Source organism: Periophthalmus magnuspinnatus, chromosome 18 (genome assembly GCF_009829125.3).
Source record: "Periophthalmus magnuspinnatus isolate fPerMag1 chromosome 18, fPerMag1.2.pri, whole genome shotgun sequence".
In the NCBI taxonomy this organism is placed as follows: domain Eukaryota; kingdom Metazoa; phylum Chordata; class Actinopteri; order Gobiiformes; family Gobiidae; genus Periophthalmus; species Periophthalmus magnuspinnatus.
In genome coordinates, this window is record NC_047143.1 from 1,452,405 (window position 1) to 1,477,919 (window position 25,515).

Here is a 25,515-nt window from a genome sequence, read left to right on the forward strand (position 1 = left end):
TCCCGCTGGAGGAGCTGGAGGAAGTGTCTGGGGTGAGGGAAGTCTGGAAGTACTTGTTTACGCTGCTTACCTTGTTTTGAAAAGTACCTCAGTGCCTTTAGTGGTCATTCTCGTGGTTTGTTTCTCAGCTCTTTTTTCACATTTCATTAAATTACTGGGGAATGGGGGCGGGGCTTTTAAAACGAACACGCGCTCTGATTGGTCGCTCGTTTATCTGTTCGTCCAATCACGCGCCAGCACAGATTGATTTTGAACTGCCTTCACTAAAATCAATGTGTCTTTTCTGTTCTTTTCTTGCAGAGTCCAGATGAATCCCATGACACAGTTGTACTACAAAAAGGTAAACAAACATTTTAAAAATTAATCTCGCTAATTTCCTTTCAGATTTTATAAATATTTTGAGACGTTGTGAGTTTTTTATCTTTTTTTTTTGAGCATTTTGTAAACATCCGCCGCAGTTTGACGAATCTGTCCTTCACCGATCTAAAGTTTCACTCTCAAAATGACCTTTCCGTGACCTCATTCGTTTTTAAATTACTCGTCGCGTTGTGAAGCGATGATGTCACTTCCTGGTCCAAACTGAAACTTCACGTCTGAATTTCGAGCTTCGTTTTTGTTTTTTATTCGTCAAAACCACAGACAAGTTTCCTTTCAAAACTGTTTAACCACAAACTGTTTCAAATTTGTGAATAACGTATCGATAATCTATCATAAAATAAGATTACGAGTGCGTTTGTCTCGCTAACTACCGCTCAAAGCTAACGCTAACTTAGCCTAGCATAGCTTCTGACCTCAGCCTCCATCATACACTTTCTGTCACATTTATAGCTTTGCACGTCACTCACAGTGTTCAACTCTAAATAAAGCTAATCGAGGCTAGCAGTTATATCGGCTAATTAGCGGCTAACTAGTATCATAGCAACCAAAGAACCAATCCGGAAAGAGGTTGTTAAAGGTAACGCCCCTTCCTGCCAGCATCACTGATTTAGCAGGGAGCGGGTTCTTAGCAACGCTGTCAATCAAACCTGTTGCTAACGCTAAAAGGAAAGAAGGACCTGATTCGTCTGTTTTTAATGTTCATATCTTGATTTATAGACACAATAGTGAAATAAAAAAAAAACAAAATGTGTTAATTCAGATTCTAAACGATTCTGAAACGTCGCTGTTTGTGTTTCCAGGCGACGTATTCGCCGTACAGGGACAGGATTCCTCTGCAGATCGTCAGGGCTGAAGTGGAGCTGTCTGCAGAGGAGAAAGCCTACCTCACTGCAGTGGAGAAAGGTAACACAGGGGGCGCTAACGTGCAGGGTGTTCACTCCACAGGGGGCGCTAACATGCAGGGTGTTCACTCCACAGGGGGCGCTAATATGTAGGGTTAGCTTAATCCCACTGTTCGCTCCACAGGGATGCTAACATTTAGGGTTAGCTTAATCTATAGGAAACACTAACGTTTAGGGTTAGCTTAATCCTACTGTTCACTCCACTGGGGGCGCTAACATTTGGAGTTAGCTTAATTTTACTGTTCACTCCACATGGGGCGCTAACGTTTAGGGCTATCTTAATCCATAGAAAACGCTAACACTTAGAGTTAGCTTAATCCCACTCGTCACTCCATAGGGGGCGCTAATGTTTAGGGTTAGCTTAATTCATAAGGAACGCTAAAATTTGGGGTTAATCCCACTGTTCACTCCACATGGGATGCTAACATTTAGGGTTAGCTTAATGCCACTATTCACTACACAGGGGGCGCTAATGTTTAGGGTTAGCTTAATTCCACTCTTCACTTTATAGAGGGCGCTAACATTTAGGGTTAGCTTAATCCATAGGGAACGCTAACATTTAGGGTTATCTTAATTCCACTCTTCACTCTATAAAGGGCGCTAATGTTTAGAGTTAGCTTAATCCATAGGAAACGCTAACATTTAGATTTAGCTTAATGCCACAATTTACTACAGAGGGGGCGCTAACGTTTAGAGTTAGCTTAATGCCACTGTTCACTCCACATGGGACGCTAATGTTTAGGGTTAGCTTAATTCCACTCTTCAATCTATAGAGTTAGCTAACGTTTAGGGTTAGCTTAATCCTACTATTCACTCCACATGGGACGCTAATGTTTAGGGTTAGCTTAATTCCACTCTTCAATCTATAGAGTTAGCTAACGTTTAGAGTTAGCTTAATCCCACTGTTCACTCCACATGGGACGCTAACGTTTAGAGTTAGCTCATTCTTCTTTCTGATTGGACGACAGAAGAAGTGTAAACATAAGGGCTGGATCTTGTTCAGTTTAACTCCATCGATACGTCATAACCTCCTCCTCCTCTCCTCCTCTTGTGCCTCTCCGCCGCCCCCTTCAGGAGACTATGCAGGGGTCAAACACGCCCTCCGCGAGGCCGAGGTCTACTACAACATGGACGTGAACTGCCTGGACCCTTTAGGCCGCAGCGCGCTCCTCATCGCCATCGAGAACGAGAACCTGGAGATCATGGAGCTGCTGCTGGACCACGGCATCTACACGGGCGACGCTCTGCTCTACGCCATCAGGAAGGAGGTGGTGGGCGCCGTCGAGCTGCTGCTGTCCCACCGGAGGCCCAGCGGCGAGAAGCAGGTCAGACGCGAGCGGCGGCTAAACTGAAACAACCGCCGCGAGTCTGCAAAAACGCTCTGTTCCACCTTGTGATGTCATCATGTGGTGATACAGGAAGTGCTTTTAAACTCCACACACCTTCACTAGAATCATTTAAACTGAACTAAGTCAGATCTGTGGAAAGGCGACCCCACTCCCAGTAAAAATGCATTTCCTTTCTCTCTGTCATCCCCATCCCTTCCTTCCTCTTTACTCTCTCTCTGTTTCCCCTTCTCTTTTTCCCCTAAACCCATCCCTCCCTCTCTCTCTATGTCCCTCCCTTCTCTCCCTCTCTCTGTCTCTCTCTCTCTGTCACCACCATCTCTCCCTCCTTTCTCTCCCTCTTCCTCTCTCTCCTTCTCTCTCCTCTTCTGTCTCTTCTTCTCTCCTCCTCTCTCCTTCTCCCTCTTCTTCTCTCTTTTCTCTCTCTCTCTGTCTCTCTCTCTATGTTACCACCATTTCTCCCTCCTTTCTCTCTCTATTTCTTTCTCTTTCTATATAATCCCATCTCTCCCTCCTCTCTCTCTGTCTCTCTCTATGTCACCACCATCTCTACCTCCTTTCTCTCCCTCTTCCTCTCTCTCCTTCTCTCTCTTCTTCTGTCTCTTCTTCTCTCCTCCTCTCTCCTTCTCTCTCTTTTCTCTCTCTCTCTCTGCCTCTCTCTCTCTGTTACCACCATTTCTCCCTCCTTTCTCTCTCTCTATTTCTTTCTCTTTCTATATAATCCCATCCCATCCCTCCCTCCTCGCTCTCTGTCTCTCTCTCTATCACCCCCATCCCTCTCCTCTCTTCTCTTTCTATTCACCACTCTACCTCTCTCTCTCTCTCTCTATGTAACACTCTGTTCCACCTTGTGATGTCATCATGTGATACAGGAAGTGCTCCACTGTGTTTTTAAACTCCATTATTTGGATCATTTCAAACCAGGAAAAATTGTCATTCTCTACTGAACTAAAGGTAAAACTCCCACTTGATGACATCACAAGGTGGGACAGAGCGTTTTGATCTTTGGAGATGTAACAGACTCCAGCTCACAGACTGTGGCGAAATCCTCCATGTTTTTCATATTTGTGTTAGTTTCTCGTTTCCTCGTGGCCATGTTTGTTTTGACACAGACCGAGCTCGTCCCTGATTGGCCGATCCACCTGTCAATCACAAAAGTGTTACACAAGTTTATGTTTTGAATCTTTGGCAAAAATGTAAATGAATCAAACTCAAAACAAGACGAGTCACGTTTCACTTTCAGTTCTGTTCAGATGTTAATCCCGTTTACGCTTCAGTCGGCGTTTCAGATTCAGGCTGAAACGTCTCGTGCTCGTCGTCCCGAGGCGGAGCGCGGTCGTCCCGAGGCGGAGCGCGGTCGTCCCGAGGCGGAGCGCGGTCGTCCCGAGGCGGAGCGCGGTCGTCCCGAGGCGGAGCGCGGTCGTCCCGAGGCGGAGCGCGGTCGTCCTGAGGCGCCCTGAGACGAGGCGGCGTTCAGACCAAGTTCACTCTGTGTCTGTACGAGCTCAGAGTGAGACGCTCTGTAAACGACCCCGAGCACACACAAGTACAAAGAGCGACGCAGTAATGGCTCAACAGAGTACTCGAGTACTTCTCCAGTGTGGTATTTTCAAACCGACACAAAAGTGATCCACTGTACTCCAGTAGTACTCGAGTAAAAGTAAAAGTACTCTGCTGGATGAGTACTGTGCCTTTATGAAGTGTGTTAAGTGTGTGTTAGTTGTGTGCTGTGTGTTAGATGTGTGTTAGTTGTGTGTGTTGTGTGTGTTGTGTGTGTTAGCTGTGTGTTGTGTGTGTTTGTTGTTTGTGTTTGTTGTGTGTGTTTGTTGTTTGTGTTTGTTGTGTGTGTTAGTTGTGTGTTTGTTGTGTGTTAGTTGTGTGTTTGTGGTGTGTTGTGTGTGTTTGTTGTGTGTGTGTTGTTGTGTGTTTGTTGTGTGTGTTAGTTGTGTGTTAGTTGTGTGTTTGTTGTGTGTTGTTTGTGTTTGTTGTGTGTGTTAGTTGTGTGATGTTGTGTGTTAGTTGTGTGTTTGTTGTGTGTTAGTTGTGTGTTTGTGGTGTGTTGTGTGTGTTTGTTGTGTGTGTGTGTTGTTGTGTGTTTGTTGTGTGTGTTAGTTGTGTGTGTGTGTGTTGTGTGTTTGTTGTGTGTTAGTTGTGTGTTTGTGGTGTGTTGTGTGTGTTTGTTGTGTGTGTGTTGTTGTGTGTTTGTTGTGTGTGTTAGTTGTGTGTCTGTTGTGTGTTTGTTGTGTTGTGTGTTAGTTGTGTGTTAGTTGTGTGTCTGCTGTGTGTTTGTTGTGTTGTGTGTCTGTTGTGTGTGTGTTGTGTGTTGTTGTGTGTGTTGTGTGTTAGTTGTGTGTTGTGTGTGTTTGTTGTGTGTTGTGTGTTGTTGTGTGTTGTGTGTTTGTAGTGTTGTTGTGTGTTGTGTGTTTGTTGTGTGTCTGTGTGTGTTGTGTGTCTGTGTGTGTTGTTGTGTGTCTGTTGTGTGTGTTTGTTGTGTTGTTGTGTGTTGTGTGTTTGTTGTGTGTTTGTTGTGTGTCTGTTGTGTGTTGTGTGTCTGTGTGTGTTGTTGTGTGTTGTTGTGTGTTAGTTGTGTGTTTGTTGTGTGTGTTAGTTGTGTTTGTTGTGTGTTGTGTGTCTGTTGTGTGTTGTGTGTCTGTTGTGTGTCTGTTGTGTGTTGTTGTGTGTTGTGTGTGTGTTTGTTGTGTGTTGTTGTGTGTTAGTTGTGTGTTTGTTGTGTGTGTTAGTTGTGTGTTTGTTGTGTGTTGTTGTGTGTCTGTTGTGTGTTGTGTGTCTGTTGTGTGTCTGTTGTGTGTTGTTGTGTGTTGTGTGTGTGTTTGTTGTGTGTTGTTGTGTGTTGTTGTGTGTTGTGTGTGTGTTTGTTGTGTGTTGTTGTGTGTTGTGTGTGTGTGTGTTGTTGTGTGTCTGTTGTGTGTTGTGTGTCTGTTGTGTGTCTGTTGTGTGTTGTTGTGTGTTGTGTGTGTGTTTGTTGTGTGTTGTTGTGTGTTGTGTGTGTGTGTGTTGTTGTGTGTCTGTTGTGTGTGTGTGTTGTGTGTCTGTTGTGTGTTGTTGTGTGTTGTGTGTGTGTTTGTTGTGTGTTGTTGTGTGTTGTGTGTGTGTGTGTTGTTGTGTGTCTGTTGTGTGTGTGTGTTGTGTGTCTGTTGTGTGTTGTTGTGTGTTGTGTGTGTATTTGTTGTGTGTTAGTTGTGTGTTGTGTGTTGTTGTGTGTTTGTTGTGTGTTGTGTGTGTGTCTGTTGTGTGTTTGTTGTGTGTTTGTTGTGTGTTGTGTGTGTTGTGTGTGTGTCTGTTGTGTGTATTTGTTGTGTGTTAGTTGTGTGTTGTGTGTGTGTTTGTTGTGTGTTTGTTGTGTGTTAGTTGTGTGTTAGTTGTCTGTTGTGTGTGTGTGTTGTGTGTTTGTTGTGTGTCTGTTGTGTGTGTGTGTTGTGTGTTTGTTGTGTGTCTGTTGCAGAGTAAATCTCTGTGTTTATATTTAGTCTGTTTAATGAGTGGGACCATGAGACAGAGAGACTCTTCATCTGGACACACGTTTATCTCTTCTCTCCCTCTTCTCTCTCTTCTCTGTGTGTGTGTGTCTCTCTCTCTCTTCTCTCTCTCTCTCTCTCTCCTGTCTGTCTTTTTCTGTCATTCCTCTCTTTGTTTCTCCGTCTCTTTTGTCTTCCTTTTGTTTCCTCCATCTCTGTCGCCTTTATACTCACTCCTCTCTCTCCTGTATCTTTCTTGTCTCGCTCTCTCTCTCTCTGTCTGCCTCTTTCTGTCTTTTCTCTCTCTCTCCTCTCTCTCTCCGTCTCTTATCTTTCTTCCTCTCTCTCTCTCTTCTCTACCCTCCTCTCTCCCTCGCTCTCTCTGTTGTTCTGTTTGTCTCGATGTATCTCTCTATATATCTGTACATTGTGTCTGTCTGCCCTTCTTTCCTCTCTCTCTCCCTCTCTCCCTCGCCTCTCTTCTTCCTCTTTCTCTCTCCCCTCTCTCTCACCTCCTCTCTCCCTCTCTCTCTCTGTTGTCTCTTTGTGTCTCTGTATTTATCTTTACATTGTGTCTGTCTGCCCTCCCTCTATCTCTTTCTCTCTCTCTTTCCCTCTCTCTTTCTCTCTTCCGTCTCTCACTGGGGATGGACAGATCTGCCGTCTGTGTGGGAGGGAGAGGAAGAAGTCAGCATAGATTTGTAACAGAAAAACAAAAGAGTGAATCTGTGTTTTTGCTCCAGAAGTGGAACAACTAGCATGATAACCACACCACTCCTGATCATCACACATTAAACACTTTGTATTTGGATGAAAACAGAGCTAAGGACTAAACCAGGACTAGACCAGGACTAAACCAGGACTAAACCAGGACTGAACCAGGACTGAACCAGGACTAAACCAGGACTAAACCAGGACTAAACCAGGACTAAACCAGGACTGAACCAGGACTGAACCAGGACTAAACCAGGACTAAACCAGGACTAAACCAGGACTAAACCAGGACTGAACCAGGACTGAACCAGGACTAAACCAGGACTAAACCAGGACTGAACCAGGACTAAACCAGGACTGAACCAGGACTGAACCAGGACTAAACCAGGACTGAACCAGGACTAAACCAGGACTAAACCAGGACTAGACCAGGACTAGACCAGGACTAGACCAGGACTGAACCAGGACTAAACCAGAACTAAACCAGGACTAAACCAGGACTAAACCAGGACTAGACCAGGACTAGACCAGGACTAGACCAGGACTGAACCAGGACTAAACCAGAACTAAACCAGGTCTAAACCAGGTCTAAACCAGGTCTAAACCAGGACTAAACCAGGACTGAACCAGGACTGAACAAGGACTAAACCAGGTCTAAACCAGGACTAAACCAGGTCTAAACCAGGTCTAAACCAGGACTAAATCAGGTCTAAACCAGGTCTAAACCAGGTCTAAACTGAGTGGATCTTGTAGTTTTTAAATAACATGACATGATATTTGTGAAGCCCGGTTGCCGTGGAGACCAACCCTTGGCCGGAGCAGAGGATTGTGGGAAGGTTTTGGACCAGGATCAGAACAAATGTGTCTGTTTGAATCAATTTGGGCTGGATTTTGTTTCCATTATCTGAAGGTTTGACAATATTAATTTGGAAAGAAGTACATGTTATTATTATTATTTTTTTAATTACAAATATATTTTTAAAGGTCTTATATTACGCAAACTCCAGGTCTGTTTGTGACGAGGAAAAAACATTAAAACGGATCTGAAAACATCGTCTTTTGTCTCTTTTAAAGCGTAAAGTTCAGATTTGGGCCGTCGCTGTCCGTGGTGCTGAAAACATCGTCTTTGTACTTCCTGATCTGTCTTAAAGGGCCGGTACCTCATTTTCCCCATGGTTTTGAGCTTGAACTAAGTATCGCCAAAGAATCAGGAGGTGCACAGTTAGCATGCTAGTTTTGTTAGCATTACCAAACTCCACCCCAGTGTCTGAGAGTTGTGTAACGTGATTTTAAACTCATCATGGTGAGTAGTGAGGATGTTCTAATGGCACTAAAACAGGCAGCATTTAAGCTAGCGCAGTAAAGACCGGCGCTAAAACAGACAGCATTTAAGCTAGCGTAGGAATGACTGGCGCTAAAACAGACAGCATTTAAGCTAGCGCAGTAAAGACCGGCGCTAAAACAGACAGCGTTTAAGCTAGCGCAGTAAAGACCGGCGTTAAAACAGACAGCGTTTAAGCTAGCGCAGGAACGACCGGCGCTAAAACAGACAGCGTTTAAGCTAGCGCAATGAAAACCGGCACTAAAACAGACAGCATTTAAGCTAGCGCAGTAAAGACCGCCGCTAACACAGACAGCATTTAAGCTAGCGCAGTAAAGACCGCCGCTAAAACAGACAGCGTTTAAGCTAGCGCAGGAACGACCGGCGCTAAAACAGACAGCATTTAAGCTAGCGCAGTAAAGACCGGCGCTAAAACAGACAGCATTTAAGCTAGCGCAGGAACGACCGGCGCTAAAACAGACAGCGTTTAAGCTAGCGCAGGAACGACCGGCGCTAAAACAGACAGCATTTAAGCTAGCGCAGTGAAGACCGGCGCTAAAACAGACAGCGTTTAAGCTAGCGCAGGAACGACCGGCGCTAAAACAGACAGCGTTTAAGCTAGCGCAGTGAAGACCGGCGCTAAAACAGACAGCATTTAAGCTAGCGCAGTGAAGACCGGCGCTAAAACAGACAGCGTTTAAGCTAGCGCAGTAAAGACCGGCGCTAAAACAGACAGCGTTTAAGCTAGCGCAGTGAAGACCGGCGCTAAAACAGACAGCATTTAAGCTAGCGCAGTAAAGACCGGCGCTAAAACAGACAGCATTTAAGCTAGCGCAGGAACGACCGGCGCAAAAACGTCAAAAAGTCGTTTTTGTGTCTTTTAGAAGCTCTAAACCTTTTTCTTTTTGTCGTTCCAGATGCCCTCCCTGATGATGGACAGTCAGTTCTCAGAGTTCACTCCCGACATCACTCCCATCATGCTCGCCGCTCACACCAACAACTACGAGATCATCAAACTCCTCGTGCAGAGAAAGGTAAAGCCCTACTGCGGAACCTTTTCTAACTTTAAATGCTTTCAATTTAATTTGTCTTGTCTTATTAACACATTTGTCCAACGTTTATGAACATTTAGCGCGGGACTAAACGACTAGAGACGGCGTAGTTGACCTCGTTTACGCTAATGCCGCAAAAAATGACCAGAAACAGACGGTAACGCTGTGAACCATAAACACCTAATCTCGTTTTTAGCTCCGCCCCATTTTTAAATTTTTTTTTTGACGTAATAAAGTAAAATACGTTCAGATATTTTGTAAAAACAGTTCTGTTTTTAGTTGTTTTGTTTTTTTAAGTTTTCAAAGCTGTAAAATCAGGTCCAGTGTGTGTTTTATTTGTTTCATTTGTTTCGTTTGTTTTGTTTGATTCGTTTGATTCGTTTGATTCGTTTGATTCGTTTGATTCGTTTGATTCGTTTGATTCGTTTTATTTGTTGTATTTGTTGTATTTGTTGTATTTGTTGTATTTGTTGTATTTATTTGATTTATTTGATTTGTTTGATTTGTTTGATTTGTTTGATTTGTTCTATTTGTTCTATTAGTTGTATTTGTTGTATTTGTTGTATTTGTTGTATTTGTTGTATTTGTTGTATTTATTTTATTTGTTTGATTTGTTTGATTTGTTTGATTTGTTGTATTTGTTGTATTTGTTGTATTTGTTGTATTTGTTGTATTTGTTGTATTTGTTGTATTTGTTTTATTTGTTTTATTTGTTGTATTTGTTGTATTTGTTGTATTTGTTGTATTTGTTGTATTTGTTGTATTTGTTGTATTTGTTTTATTTGTTTTATTTGTTTTATTTGTTTTATTTGTTCTATTTGTTCTATTTGTTCTATTTGTTCTATTTGTTTTATTAGTTGTATTTATTTTATTTATTTTATTTGTTTGATTCGTTTGATTCGTTTTATTCGTTTTATTCGTTGTATTTGTTGTATTTGTTGTATTTGTTGTATTTGTTGTATTTGTTGTATTTGTTTTATTTGTTTTATTTGTTTTATTTGTTTTATTTGTTTTATTTGTTGTATTTGTTGTATTTGTTGTATTTATTTTATTTGTTTTATTTGTTTCATTTGTTTTATTTGTTTTATTTGTTTCATGTGTTCTATTTGTTTTATTTGTTGTATTTGTTCTATTTGTTGTATTTGTTTTATTTGTTTCATTTGTTTTGTTTTATTTGTTTTATTTGTTTCATTTGTTTTGTTTCATTTGTTCTATTTGTTCTATTTGTTCTATTTGTTCTATTTGTTCTATTTGTTCTATTTGTTCTATTTGTTCTATTTGTTCTATTTGTTGTATTTGTGTTCTTTCTCCGTCCTAAAGCTGTGCTCCTTCTGGTTGCCCTGGTCTCATTTATAAACTCAGTGAACGACGATGATAAAGTGACTCTGTCTCTGCAGGTGACCATCCCCAGACCGCACCAGATCCGCTGTGACTGTGTGGAGTGTGTGTCCAGCTCAGAGGTAAACACACACACACACACACCCCTACACACCCGTACACACACACACACACCCCCACACGTACACACACACACACACACACACACACCCCCCCACACACACACACACACACCCCCACACACACACACACACACACACCCACATGTACACACACACACACACACACACACATGTAAACAACTTTGCGTTCTAGTCGACAGAGGAGGAAGATGTCATGTTGTACCTAAATGTCTTGTTTTTTTGTTGTTGTTTTTTTAGTTAATTTATTATTCTTTATTTTGTTTTCTTCATGTTTTTGAGTTTTTGTTGGGTTTTTTTGTTGATTTATTTTATCTTTTGTTATTTTGAGGTTTGTTTTTTTTTTTAGTGTGAGTTTTTTGTTTTGTTTTTCTGTATTATTTTGATTTTCTTTTTTTTTGTTATTTTGAGGTTGTTTTGTTTTTTTGTTGGGTTTTTTTGTTGTTTTTTGTGTTTCGAGTTTAATTTTTTTTTTGTTATTTTGAGGTTTGTTTGTTTTTTAGTTTATTTTCTTCATATCTTTGAGTTATTTTGAGTTTTTGCTGTTGTGTTGCTTTTAGTTATTTTGAGTTGTTATATATTTTGTTATATTGAGTTATTTTTTTTTACTTTTTGAGTTATTTTTAGTTCATTTGTTTTAGTTATTTTGAGGTTGTTCTGTTTTTTTTGTTTTGTTTTTTTCTTTGAGTTTTTAAAAAAAACTCTTTTTATTTTTATTTTTTTATTTTTTATTTTAACTGTCCCTCCTCTCTCTGTACCTGCTGCTGTCGGACTCGTCACTTTGGTCTTAAATGTTCTACTTTCTACATCAGTGGTCGGCAACGTCCGGCCCGCGGGAAAATGTTGGCCCTTTGCCAATTTATTTTGGCCCGCCAGAGGATTTTGGACTTTCTTCCGGCATTGATTCTTTAATACTGTCATGATCCGCTCCGTCTGCTCCACGTTTTTCCTCCTGTCCTGCTCCTTCCCTCCCTCACCTGCCGAGCTGGGCTGAGCTCCTGGCTCCTCCTGCGCGCACCTGCAGCTCATCAGCGCGATCACCACCACCTGCTGTGTATAAGAGGAGCCAGGACCAGACACTCAGGGCGAGATCATCTGCGTTTCTACACCCTGTTCAGTGCCGGTTCATCTTCGTTTCAGCCTCATCCCGTTCGGTGCCGGATCGTATGTGCGTCTCCACCCAGCTTGCTGGACCGTCTCAGCTCCAGCGCTCCCGGCTCAGCTCCAGCGCTCCCGGCTCAGCTCCGACCCTGCTTCCACCCTGCTTCCCAGCCCTGGTACTGTCTGTTTTATCTCTGCATTCCGCGACTCCGGACCCTGGTTAGCACTCTGCGTCCTGCCCTGGTGCTGCCCGCATCGTCATCTCCGCTGCGCTCCACGTTCCACTCCTGGATCCTGGTCCGTGCCTCACCTCCTGCTCACCGCCGGATCAACCCTCGAACTGCACCATTTGTCATTTCTTTAATAAATACTGTAAATATTCCCCGAGTCTGCATCCTTTGGTCCGCTACACCCACCGTTACGACAAATACCAAGTTATGTGGGCACTGCTACGAGCATTCCACTGCCCATGGTGTGCATGTAACACAACATTAAAAGCAAACAATGAACTGGTGTGTACATACACCTTCACCAGTCAAAATCGTGGCTAACTGTTTTTGGACATCTGGTGAGGCACGTGTGCAGACGGCGCGCAGCTCAAGGAATGTGTACCCGTTACACTATAGCCTTCCTGCATTTATGTGGTTAGTTATTCAAAATTCCCTATTTTATTAAAATAAATCACTTAATCACAAAACTGTCAAAATACTCAGTTTGAAGATTTCTTTTAACCGGGGTGGGGACTTGCTTTTTGTCCGCATGTCAGGTTTTATTGTTCCCGACCTTTGCTCATGTTTGACACAACATAAATCCACTTAGCCATGTCAATTTTAAACATTTTTCATTTACGTTGTGATTTTATCACGATCCTTGCTGCACTTGGCATCATCCAAGTCCTACAGCTCTCCCACAGTCGTGCGTAAAGGTGCAGGTCATTACGGCACCAAATGCGGAGTAAGGAAGCCGTTAGTGCGGTATTACGCACGACTAAAAGCCTGTTGTAGTTTAACCTTCGAGGCAGAGCTAAATCGCAGTGATGGTCACAAGAAGACAGCGTGAAAAGTGAAAAGTTTTTCATAGCTCTACCTGATACTGTGCGCCTTTAGTATCCATATTACCATGTTCAACAAAGGCATAATTCTTACCAAAACCATAATAAAAGGAGCAAAAGCTTTTGCCCGAGGATTTTTTAATTGGCTGTTTTAGATGAGTTAAAATGCATGTAATTCATATTTATGTATTTATAAATATATGTAAGCCAATACCTTTACCATCTGGCCCGCCACCTGTGGGCGCTGAAAAAAATTGGCCCGAAGCCAAGCGAAGTTGCCGACCCCTGTTCTACATGATCCTGGGTTCATTTTTTTGAGGTATTTTGAGTTGTTTTTTCCATTATCTATTTATTTTTTTTAGTTATTTTAAGTTCTTTTTTTTTTTTATTTTGAGTTTTTTTTTTTACTTTTTTAAATTTATTTATTTATTTTTAAGTTCTTTTGAATTCATTTTTAATTTTTTTTTTTGTTATTTTGAGTTTATTTTTTTTATTTTTTTTACTTTTTTTTTGTTATTTTGAGTTAATTTTTTTTTACTTTTTTTTTTTTTTTGTTATTTTGAGTTAATTAAAAAAAAAGGTTTTTGTTATTTTGAGTAAATTTTTTGTTTTTTGTGTCCTCTCTCTGTCTCTGCTGCTTCAGACTCATTCTGGTCTTAAATGTTCGTATTAACCCTCTACATGATCCTGGGGTTTTTATTTCACTTTTGTGTCTGTAAATCCAGATCTGAACATTAAAAACAGACAAACCGGACTCTTCCTTCCCGCTAACGTCGCTCTGTGTTAACCCTTAACCCTCTCGTCGCTGTTTCAGGTGGACAGTCTGCGTCACTCCAGATCGCGCCTGAACATTTACAAAGCTCTGGCGTCTCCGTCTCTCATCGCTCTGTCCAGTGAAGACCCCATCCTCACGGCCTTCAGACTGGGCTGGGAGCTCAAAGAACTCAGCAAGGTACCGCTTCGTCCGCACTTTTCCGTAATATTCTGTCGATCGTCCCGCGGGAGCTGTCCGAGGTGCTGAAGCTCGCCTCATGAGCTGACCGTGGTGCTGAAACCAGACAAGGACAGATTGAGGAAAACGTGAAGCTGGCGGCGAGAAATTGAAGTTAAAATGTGGTTTGCTGCTAAATTTTAAACAAAATAGAGTAACTTGAGGACTTGTCCGAGGTCACGCTGGCTGTGAGTTTCCAGATACTTTTTTTGTAAATATAAGTTTAATGGACTTTTGTGCGTCTAGGCCACATTTTAAAGTATCGCTACATAAACATACTACAGTAATATTGAAACGAAACTATAACACAGACAGAACGACCCTAAAAACAGAAAACACAGCCCCGTAAATACTTTTATAAACATTAAAAACATGAGCTGCACTAAATAAATGTCAGATTAAACACTTTATTTCTTGGTAAATCAGTTTTGGCGATTAAAAAAATAAACTTTTCCAATAAAGAAATAGATGTAAATGTGAATATTGACCCAAAAAGTACCACGACAGAACGATAATTCGATGCTGACGGGGCGTCTGTGTCTCTTTAAAACTGTGAGACTTTAGAATTTTGTCTTTAAAGTTGTCTGTAAAAATGAAGTATCATCATCTACAAAAAAGTAAATTGAAAAAGACACAAAAAGTAAGTCATAAAAATGCAAATTCACTTCTTAAAAACATTTTCTAAACAGATTTGTCAACAGTTTTACAGTTTATTTTCTTGGTGATTTTTGAAAAAAGAAACAATCAACACTTTGACTGGAACATCTGAGTGTTTAGGTCAGGGGTCAGGGGTCAGAGCGAGGGTCAAAGGTCAGGATATTCTTCAGTTTGTACCTTTGTCTCACCTCTGGCTCCTCGTTACTTTGATAGATTATCTCAGATTAAACTTCTCTGGGATTATTTCTCGTTGTAGTTTAATATTCCGTCTCATTTCTTGTCGGTTTTCAGTAAAAATGTGACAATATTTTGTGAAATCGTGTCATTAAAAGTCTCATAATAAAATCCTGAGCTGCACAATAACGAGCAACAGCTAAAAAAACAAAACAAAGAACTACAAAGACCATGATGCTTTGCTCCGTTTCCATAGTAAATAGAGTAAATATCAGGGCACTTTTTATATTATAAATCTTTGGAATATTGTCGTAAATCTTCCACAAAAGGATTTTCAAAGTGTTTTAAAAGGAAAAAAAAAGTTGCATTTCTACTGTTTTGGTTAAACTTTTCCTCAATGTCACGATAAACGTCACATCATTAGATCTGGACAGAGCCGCCGCCTTCGATTATGGCGTGATCACGGGCGCGTCCGGCTCCAGTTTGATTCATTTTGTTCTTAACTTAATGAACTCACTCACGACGTCGGGTTTTTATTTCACTGTTGTGTCTGTAAATCCAGATGTGAACATTAATAACAGACACATCAGGCGCTTTTGTTTATTTAATTAGCTCTCGTTAGCGTTAGCGAGCAGGAGGGGGCGTGTACCTTCAACAGCCTCGCTCCTGATTGGCTCTTTGTTCTAAGCGCTCACCTCGATGAGCTTCATTTGGCTCCTGGACTGTTCATAGTTTGAAAGTCAAATTTTCAGAGAATGAATGAGTTTATTTATTTATGAATTATTATTATTATTATTATTATTATTATTTATTTTTGTATTATCTTGTGAAAAATAATAAAAATAATTCACTTTAACGAGGAACTTAAAAGGTTACAGAGAAACATAATTTATTTTATTTAAAAATAAATTAATAGAACATATTTCTCATATGTTTGTAATATCAAACTTGAGTCGTTGATTTTGTGTTTAAGCTAAATTTGTTTTGTGTTTAATTTAATTTGTTTCCAGATGAAAAAGTTAAACGTTACACATCAAGTACAGTCAGTTTTTTCAGTAAATTTTGAGTTTGGTCTGTGAATTTGTCTGTTTTTAATTTTGGCCCAGTTTGAATTTGAGTTTGAACCCCCTGACCTCTGACCCCCTGTCCCCCTGTCCTCCTGACCCCCTGACCTCCTGACCTCCTGTCCTCCTGTCCTCCTGTCCTCCTGACCTCCTGACCCCCCTGTCCCCCTGTCCCCCTGTCCTCCTGACCTCCCCTCTGTCCTCTGTCCTCCTGATCTCCCCCCTGTCCCCCTGTCCCCCTGTCCTCCTGACCTCCCCTCTGTCCTCTGTCCTCCTGATCTCCTGACCTCCCCTCTGTCCTCCTGTCCTCCTGATCTCCCCCCTGTCCCCCTGACCTCCTGTCCTCCTGACCTCCCCTCTGTCCTCTGTCCCAGGTGGAGAATGAGTTCCGTCAGGAGTACGAGGAGCTGTCACAGCAGTGTAAACGTTTTGCCAAAGACCTCCTGGATCAGGCCCGCAGCTCCAGAGAGCTGGAGACCATCCTCAATCACCGTGACAACGACCAGAGCGAAGAGCTGGACCCACGCCAATGCCACGACCTCGCCAAACTCAAACTCGCCATCAAGTACCACCAGAAGGAGGTAGGACACGGCGACTAAAGGCTCGAGGCTTTGGGAGGGAATGAGAAACATGATTATGTCATAAGTCACTTTGAAAAAGAAAAGTCAAATCTGTAACTGGACAAACGTTTAAGACTGAAGACGATCGGCTGCTCATCAGGAGGGAGGAGCTAACGGCGCTAAAGCTAACACACCTGTTTGTTTACAGCAGGCGACCAAACTCTTTTCACCGAGGGCCATATCTTGAAAAACATTTGACACAGAGGCCAGGGGTCAGTGGATAATTCAGACGGTTCATTTAACACAGTTTTGGCTTCACACTTTAAATAAAACTTTAAATATTAATATCAGGTCTGTAGGACAATGAAACGTGATGTTATTTATGTTATATTAATGGATTAATCAAATCTGTCATAAAAAGTACTGATTTTGATCAATTGGGCCAGTTCAATTGAAGGCTTGAGGGCCAATAAAAATAGGTCTGAGGGCCGCATTTGGCCCCCGGGCCTTAGTTTGGACACCCCTGGTTTACAGTTTGTTTGTTAGCTAGGTCTGCTAAACTACATCAAGTGTGAACTGTACCTGAGACATATTTTGCATAATAGTTCAGGCTCTCACACCTGTTAGCATACTGGCTATTAGCATACTGGCTATTAGCATACTGGCTATTAGCATACTGGCTATTAGCATACTGGCTCGCACTATTGTAAACACATAGGCTCAGTTCAATGTATTTAGGTAAAGCCCAAATTCACAGCAGCAGACTCTGATCAATAACAGACGGAAACTAGCAGGTGTGTTAGCTTCAGCGTCGTTAGCTTCAGCGTCGTTAGCTTCAGCGTCGTTAGCTTCAGCGTCGTTAGCTTCAGCGTCGTTAGCTCCTCCCAAACGTCTTCTCTGGAACTTTAGTCCAGTTACAAATGTGACTTTTGTCTTTGTGGACGACAGAGGGACATGGACACGACTCACACGGACAACTCAGAGCGACAGAACTGACCGATACAGACCAGAGGAGACTAAAGAGACGCTTCACATATCCTCACATAGTTCACCTTTAACACTGACATCGTGAACTGCATGTATGTCTACGGCGGAGTTTTCAGCAGTTACCACGGTGACACATTGCACACATTAAAAATCACGTTTAAATCATGTTTTGCGATCGGTCCGAGCTCTTGGTTATTGTGACAAAGTGGGCCTTTGTCCCTTTAATAGTATTATGATTTGGTTTGTGCACACGTCTGTTCATTTTCTATAACTTCAATACTAAACTAAATAGAACTATCCCAGGTTTGTTTTGTTTAGTTGTAATCAGTTAAATCACCACACATTTGTTAGTTAAATATATTTTATTTAGTTAAATGTGTCAGTTCAGTTCAATAATCCTCTTACCTGCATCTCCACATGGTCCAGACAAAGAGGGGGCGTGGCCTATGTCAGCCATTTTATAGACTTGAGTGGGGTCATGGGCCGGACCATGTGGAGGGGGAAAAACTGGCTTAAGTTTGTTTATTTCTTTGTGTTAATGTCTTGTGTATTTTCGTTTCATGAACTAAGTGTTTATAGTTTATTTAGTTAAACACTTTTAGTAAAGGGACTTGGGCCTGAGAGATGTTTTATGGAACAGAGCGTTTATGATACTCCCACCGCCCCCTGGACAAGAGATGGAGTAGACCGGGGGAGGGGCTTCCGTATTTTAGCCTGGGTAATTAGGCAGATGAAGAACACCAGTGTAGCCAGGGCACACGTGGCTTTTGTTTCAGTTGTTTAAGTTTGGTTGCTTAAGTTTTCGTTGAGCCCCGTTAATTTTTGTAAGTATGTATTATTTTTGTGTTCACGGTATCACTGCACGGGAATAAATGTGTCTAATGGGACTTCTTTTGAGTCTGCCTCCTATTTTGATCACTCGGGCCAGCTTCCCCACAGAGTGTTTTAGAGTTTAGAGCGACAAACTGAAAAACTGTTGGCTAATGCTAATGCTAATGCTAACGCTAGCTGGGGTTTGAGGAGGTCTTGTTTAACATCACAAATCAGCTCACCTGTCCTAGTTCCACTTAAATCCGTTCTTTCTGGTCATGATTGTGTTAAAACGAAGCTCAGATTTAAACCAAACTTGAGTAACGACGCTTCAGACGGAGCGGTGCCTCCCGTTAGCGACTTGTGAAACTGTCCGACTGCAGATTTGACCGCGCTGTCGTCATTCTCTGGCCCTTTCACGTGAAACAAAAACTATTAAAAACTATCAAACCAGATGAACAGAGTGAGCAGTTTACAGCGTGTCTGCCGTTGTGCCTTTGAGCAGCGCAGCTTTGAAACTGAAACTGTTTTGATGCTGCTGCTTCTGATGTGTTTTGTTTTGTTTTTTTTTCTGATGAGACCAGAACATTATTTTAGGAAAGGCCAGACTCACAAGCGCAAGAAATGAGCTGGCGCCGACAGGGACACGGAGACGGACACGCTCCACCGAGACTCTGTGTTATTAGATTACACAAGCACGAGGAAGTGTCCGGGGAGGGGGAAGTCGGAGCTGCTGAAATATTACCTCGGACATTTTGAGATGTGTTTTTTTTTCTAGTGACAGTTTGATACCGGCATTATTACAAAAAATGTGTGATGTTCTGTGCGCTGTAAACACATTTAGCAAAACCACATCCACAAAATATTCAGTCTCATTTGTTTTTCCGGCTACGGGCGCCATTTTGAGGACTTTTGACGCTTGAAAAGACGTGTTATTTGCTAGACAGCTCCACAAACCTGTAAATTCGGTGTTGAGTCTTGAGGTTAGCATGCTAGTTGTTGTTGTGTAGCTTTAGCGTCACGGCAAAACTCCGCTCTGGCCTCTGAAAGTTGTGTAAAGTGTTTATAAACTCATCATGGTGAGTAATGAGGATGTTCTGATGCATAAAGTCAGTGAGGAGTGACTACGGACCACTGCAAACTGTTTTTCGTGTTTTTAGGACGGTAAAAATCCGATATAGCGACTTTTACGAGCTTTTATAAGAAAAATAATGGAGGAAGACGTCATCAAATTATTATGTTATGGGTTACGGGCGCCATTTTGAGGACTTTTAAGCCTTGAAAATGTATATTATTTGCTATAGACGGCTCCACAAACTCTTCTACCTGTAAATTTGTTGTTGAGTCTTGAGGTTAGCATGCTAGTTGTTGTTGTGTAGCTTTAGCGTCACGGCAAAACTCCAATCTGGCTTCTGAACATTGTGTAAACTTACAGGTTGGGGCGCCATTTTGAGGACTTTTGACCATGTTTATTGACCCGGGACAGTCTCAGTTCAGAGCCCTGCGTCCCCTGTCCCGGCAGATACGTCCAAAACCAGTGATTTGTCCCAGTTTCATACAAGAAATGTCCCTGGCGTCCCTCTGTTTCATTAAAAGACACGAGCTGCAGCGAATAAACAGCAGAATGAGACGGTAATTAGCCATAAAAGTGACTTATTCTCCGCTCTGCAGCTCAAATCTGATCAAATTACAACAAAAATACACAAAAATACACAGTTTTGCGAAGAAAAGTAATAGTAGTAGTAGTAAATATCATGACAAACCTATTACAAACCTCCCAGGTCCAGTCTGTTTCAGTTTAAATGTTGAAAATCTGGTCGCTGCAAGTCGAATTTTGACTTTGGACTCGCTAACCGCTATGCTAACTCTTATAATGTCTCTTCCCTTGAAAAACCCGTGGACCGTAGCGTAACTCGATCGCGTTTTGTAAATGAAGACCCATCATCGCGCGTTTGTCTCCTCAAAGTCACCTCCTGATCGTGTGGAGTTTTTTTATTTATTTATTTATTTTTTTTACGGCGTTGCCTTCACTGACAGCGGCCCCGTCGTAAATCTCACGCTCGCTTCCGTATACCGCCGCTCGCGTCCCGTATGGAATAAATAACAGAGAAGACGTTAGCGGACGAGTTATAGCTTAAAGACGACGGGGGATGACCTTGAGCGGAGGGACAGCGGGGGGCGTTAGAGGCGGAGTTAGAACATCAGTGCGGGGGTTAGCGACGTGCGGTGTGTTACGATTAGCGCTGGCGTCGTTTTACGGGAAGTTATGTAAGTCCTGTCGTTTTACACAATTTATATCACTTTTTTAAAAAAACTACGCGTTAACATTAGTTTCACTTTCTCCCGATGCTAAGTCACTCCCCCTTCAGAGCGCTGCAGAAGATGACGATTAAGATTAAGATTAAACCGAAGCTGTGGCTCAAAAACACCTTCTGCGTTCTTACTGTACATGCGCTCGCCTCTCCACAGACCTAACCTGTAACTACGACCTCGTGGCGTTGCCCGCTTGTCTCCATGGAGATAGCTAAGTCACTCCCCCTTCAGAGCGCTGCAGAAGGCGACGACCATGATTAAGATTAGACCGAAGCTACGGCTCAAAAACACCTTCTGCATTCTTACTGTACATGGACTCGCCTCTCCACAGATCCAACCTGTAACTATGACCTCGTGGCGTCGCCTGCTTGTCTCCATGGAGATAGTTAAAGGTGCACTACGCAAATTTTCCGGTAGCGGGTCCGCCGTTAGCTTGTTTCCTTTGTGTTGTTATAGGTTGGCGACAGTTGGTAGAGCGTTTGTCCACTGATCTGAAGGTTGCCGGTTCGAATCCCGCCTGGGACATAAATGTCACAGGTCGGTGGTGCGATTCCAGCTCCCACAGATGAATCCTGTTGAATTGTTGTGTACTTGGGCAAGACACTTAACCTTAACGACATCTAAAACCTCGTAAAGTTTGTTTTTTGGATGAAGGAACAACGCAGGAAACTCAGAAAAACATTGATTTTGCAGAATATCCACACTTCTTCTTCTTCTTCTTCTTCTGCTTCTGTTCAAACATTAAACACTGAGCCTCGTCGCTTAGAGCAGGTGTGAGCGTTTACTCGTGTTTGTCCTTCATTTTCTCCACGTAGCAGCGCGAGAGGCTAACGCGGGACGCTCCGGGATCTGTCAGGCCTGTTTCTTTCTGTCACTGTCCTGGTTAAATATTGATGGAGCTCATGCATATTTTCACAGGGCGCATAAACACGGCTGTAGAGACATGGATGTTCTAAAGCTCTGAGGACACACACACAAACACATTTAAGCGTTAGCATTAGCGTGTTACGTAAAAAAAATATGCTAACGCCGTCGTAACGCGCTCCAAGACGAGACTCTTTTTACATAAATGTGAGTCACTGTGTAGAAAAAGTCCATAAAGGCTTTGTGCTTTGGTGCGTCCGCTGCGATTTAACCCGATTTAAAGCGGAGGTGTACGAGGCACCTAGTTTTAATTATTATTATTATTATTATATTTTAAGTTTATTTTATTTTATAATTTTATTTGAGTTTATTTTTAAAGGTGTTTTTTATTTTTTTCTAAGTGTTTGTTTTTTTTGTTATTTTGAGTTAGTTTTTTTGTTATTATTATTATTATTATTATTATTATTATTATTATTATTATTATTATTATATTTTAATTTTGTTTTTGTTTTTTGTTTTTTTAGTTTATTTTTAATTTTTTTTTAATTTTTAATTTTTTTTTTTTTCTAAGTGTTTGTTATTTTTTGATATTTTGAGTTGTTCTTTTTTTTCCAGTCTTCCTTCCAAACAAAGCGACGCCGACTCCCCGGAGACGACCTCTACCAGAAAAGTTCCGTAGTGTGCGTTCCAACACAGATCTGACCTTCAGCGCTCCGTTCCTCCAGACGATGGCGCTCTCAGAGTTTTCCTCCCTTCATCGTATTAACCTGATTAGCTCAGACTTATCCGTGACGTTTAAACGCCGTGTGACAAACGCGCGGCTCAGAAGTGTCTCCGTTCTCATTAAAGCTTCTCTTTTGGTCACCTTTTCTTTGGTTGTGTTTAGAGACGTGGACGGGGAGGATCTAATTAAAATAAACTCACTTCTCCGCGGCCCCGGCTCGTCTCGTGTGCAGATTCTACAGTATTTCCGCTTTAATTGGCTGCGGACGGCATTGTTTTGAGTCTAAAAAAAGAACAGAAGCGCCGTTAGGATTAGACCGAAGCGGCGGCTCAAAAATACCTCCTTGCATTCTAAGTGTACGTGGGCTCGCCTCTCCGCGGATCTGACCTGGGACCGTGACCTCGTGGCGTCTGTTGCGCCCGCTTGAGATAATTAAAGTTAAATTGTGCTAAAGTACTTTTTTTTTTTTCATAGCGCGTCTGTCTGTTTGTTTGTATTGATTTGGCGACGGTGGCTCAGTCGGTAGAGTGTTTGCCCGTTGACAGACAGGTGGACGGTGCGATTCCAGCTCTCACAGATGAACGCTGTCGTCGTGTCGTTGGGCAAGACACTTAACCCGCCTCGTGAGTGGTTCGTTGACGTAAAGCGATGTATAAAAATATGACCGTTTAACATTTACTGCCGATTTAAGTTTTTTCGTCGTCGTCGTCGTCGTCGTCGTCGTCGTCGTCGTCGTCGTCGTCGTCGTCGTCGTCGTCGTCGTCGTCGTCGTCGTCGTCGTCGTCGTCGTCGTCGTCGTCGTCGTCGTCGTCGTCGTCGTCGTCGTCGTCGTCGTCGTCGTCGTCGTCGTCGTCGTCGTCGTCGTCGTCGTCGTCGTCGTCGTCGTCGTCGTCGTCGTCGTCGTCGTCGTCGTCGTCGTCGTCGTCGTCGTCGTCGTCGTCGTCGTCGTCGTCGTCGTCGTCGTCGTCGTCGTCGTCGTCGTCGTCGTCGTCGTCGTCGTCGTCGTCGTCGTCGTCGTCGTCGTCGTCGTCGTCGTCGTCGTCGTCGTCGTCGTCGTCGTCGTCGTCGTCGTCGTCGTCGTCGTCGTCGTCGTCGTCGTCGTCGTCGTCGTCGTCGTCGTCGTCGTCGTCGTCCTCCTCCTCCTCCTCCTCCTCCTCCTCCTCCTCCTCCTCCTCCTCCTCCTCCTCCTCCTCCTCCTCCTCCTCCTCCTCCTCCTCCTCCTCCTCCTCCTCCTCCTCCTCCTCCTCCTCCTCCTCCTCCTCCTCCTCCTCCTCCTCCTCCTCCTCCTCCTCCTCCTCCTCGGTATTGGTATTGAATATCGAGCTGGTTCTTTAGTATTGAAATTGAGTTTGAAATGTGCTGAAAATAATCTAGTTCAGGTTTGATTTCCTTCTTCACAGTCACTGCAAATTTCCTCCATCAAAATACGTCACGGAAATTACATTAGACATATTCATAATGAACTATATATATAAAAAAAATACATTAAAAATAAATAAAATAAATACATACATAAAAAATTAAGTAAATACATAAAAATAAATAAAAAAATATAAATAAATACATTAAAAAATAAATAAATATTCATAATGAACTATACATAAAAAATAAATACATAAAAATAAATAAAATAAATACATAAAAAAATAAGTAAATACATTAAAAAATTAAAAATATAAATAAATACATAAATAAATACATTTAAAAAATAAATAAATATTTATAATGAACTATACATAAAAAAATAAATACATAAAAATAAATAAATAAAATAAATACATACATAAAAAAATTAAAAATAAGTAAATACATAAAAAAGACTAAATACATACAAATAAATAAATAAATAAAATAAATACCTAAAAAATAAGTAAATACATAAAAAAAATATATAAATATAAATAAATATATTTTAAAAAAGGATATGTAATATATTTAGATGTCGATTTTGGCTCATAAGTTTGAGCAGTAAAGCCTGTTTTTGTCTTTTTCTCTGTTCGTCTGAGCAGCAGAAAACTCCAGCTCAAGTCTCGATACGACAGAGAAATACTCACAGTCAGAGGTCGAACTGACGCCTAACGACGTATCTCAGTTTTTTTTTGGGGGCGGCTGTGAGGCCTGAGAGTAAAACACGAGGTCAGTGATTGTTAAATTGAGTTTGGAGATAAAAAATAATCCTCTGAGTGCAGGAGATGGTTTATTATTATTATTATTATTATTATTATTATCAGGAGGTTGAAAAGGGGAAAAATATAATCGATTGTAGTTGATGATACTTGAATAAAAATTCGATCACAAAAAAAATAAAATAGTTTTAAATGTTATAACTGTGACGACGCTGCACTTAAATAAACATAAACACATTTTTTTCATCTGTATATTTGTTTCTCCTCATCACTCCTCTGTCCTCTGTCCTCTGCTCTTTTCATCTGCTGTTACGCTAACGCTAATGCTAATGCTAACGCTAACGCTGACCTCTGTGACCCCGCCCCTTTATGCTCGTCCCTCTAATGTGTTTGGTGTTAGCACAAAATAAAGAGTCCGTGTTTGAATAGTGTTTTTTTTTTTTGTGAGTAAATGAACTGAACACGACGCACACGGCTGAACGCAGAGGTACTTTATCTCAGCGTACTTTTACTACTACTTGAGTACTCTTTACATCAAAATACTCATCTAAAATCACTTCATAAAACAAACAAATCCACTGACTTCCTCGTTAGAAAACTGCGCTGACGTCGTTATGTCCTGACAGTTACTTTTTAAGTTACTTTTACTTGAGTAGTACTTTTCCCAAATACTTTTTTACTCTTACCACTACTTTGTATGTAAAAAAGTAATAATAGTTTGAAGTAACGTTACAATTACTACTAGTAAAACTTTTGACTCCTCTGTCACTTCTGGTTGAGTTTTTTCTTTTTATGGACTTTTATGTAAAATGTGGATGATCTACTGTGAAAAGCTGCACTACGGAACTTTTATCAATCACGTCATGTAATACCTCCTCTTTAATACCTCCTCTTTAATACCTCCTCTTTAATAACCACAGTCGTGTTATACCTCCTCTTTAATACCTCCTCTTTAATACCCACAGTCATGTTATACCTCCTCTTTAATACCTCCTCTTTAATACCTCCTCTTAAAACCTCCTCTTTAATACCTCCTCTTTAATACCTCCTCTTAAAACCTCCTCTTTAATACCTCCTATTTAATACCCACAGTCATGTTATACCTCCTCTTTAATACTCACAGTCGTGTTATACCTCCTCTTTAATACCTCCTCTTTAACGTCTCTCTGTGTCCGTCCTGTTTTAAAGTGAATGAAGTGAGTGAAATGAGCCTGTAAACTTTAATGATGCAGTGAAATATTAAAATCTGTTGAAGGCGTCAGACCTCGGCCCCGGGGCCCGAGTTTGAATTATACAAAGTCACTTCACACGTTCAGTCTGAGACTTAAAGACGAACACGAGGATTTAAAACGAACAGGAACGATCAGACGACACGACTCAGAATAATCACTCTGTTTATATCAACTGATGTCAAAAGAATCAAAAA

The 25,515-nt window shown here is 41.6% G+C and overlaps 2 protein-coding genes across 2 annotated transcripts in view; both read left to right on the forward strand.

Annotated features, from left to right (window-relative positions):
- Nucleotides 1-25,515, forward strand: part of LOC117385933 (deleted in malignant brain tumors 1 protein-like) — a 434,825-nt gene that overhangs the window by 327,418 nt on the left and 81,892 nt on the right. The window lies entirely within an intron of this gene.
- trpc5a (transient receptor potential cation channel, subfamily C, member 5a) overlaps nucleotides 308-25,515 on the forward strand; it is a 62,410-nt gene continuing 37,202 nt past the window's right edge. Inside the window, exons 1-7 of the mRNA XM_033984046.2 lie at nucleotides 308-340; nucleotides 1,179-1,281; nucleotides 2,355-2,605; nucleotides 9,055-9,171; nucleotides 10,587-10,649; nucleotides 13,634-13,771; nucleotides 16,080-16,286. Coding sequence (XP_033839937.1) covers nucleotides 308-340; nucleotides 1,179-1,281; nucleotides 2,355-2,605; nucleotides 9,055-9,171; nucleotides 10,587-10,649; nucleotides 13,634-13,771; nucleotides 16,080-16,286 — 912 coding nt within the window. The remainder of the gene's footprint in view (nucleotides 341-1,178; nucleotides 1,282-2,354; nucleotides 2,606-9,054; nucleotides 9,172-10,586; nucleotides 10,650-13,633; nucleotides 13,772-16,079; nucleotides 16,287-25,515) is intronic.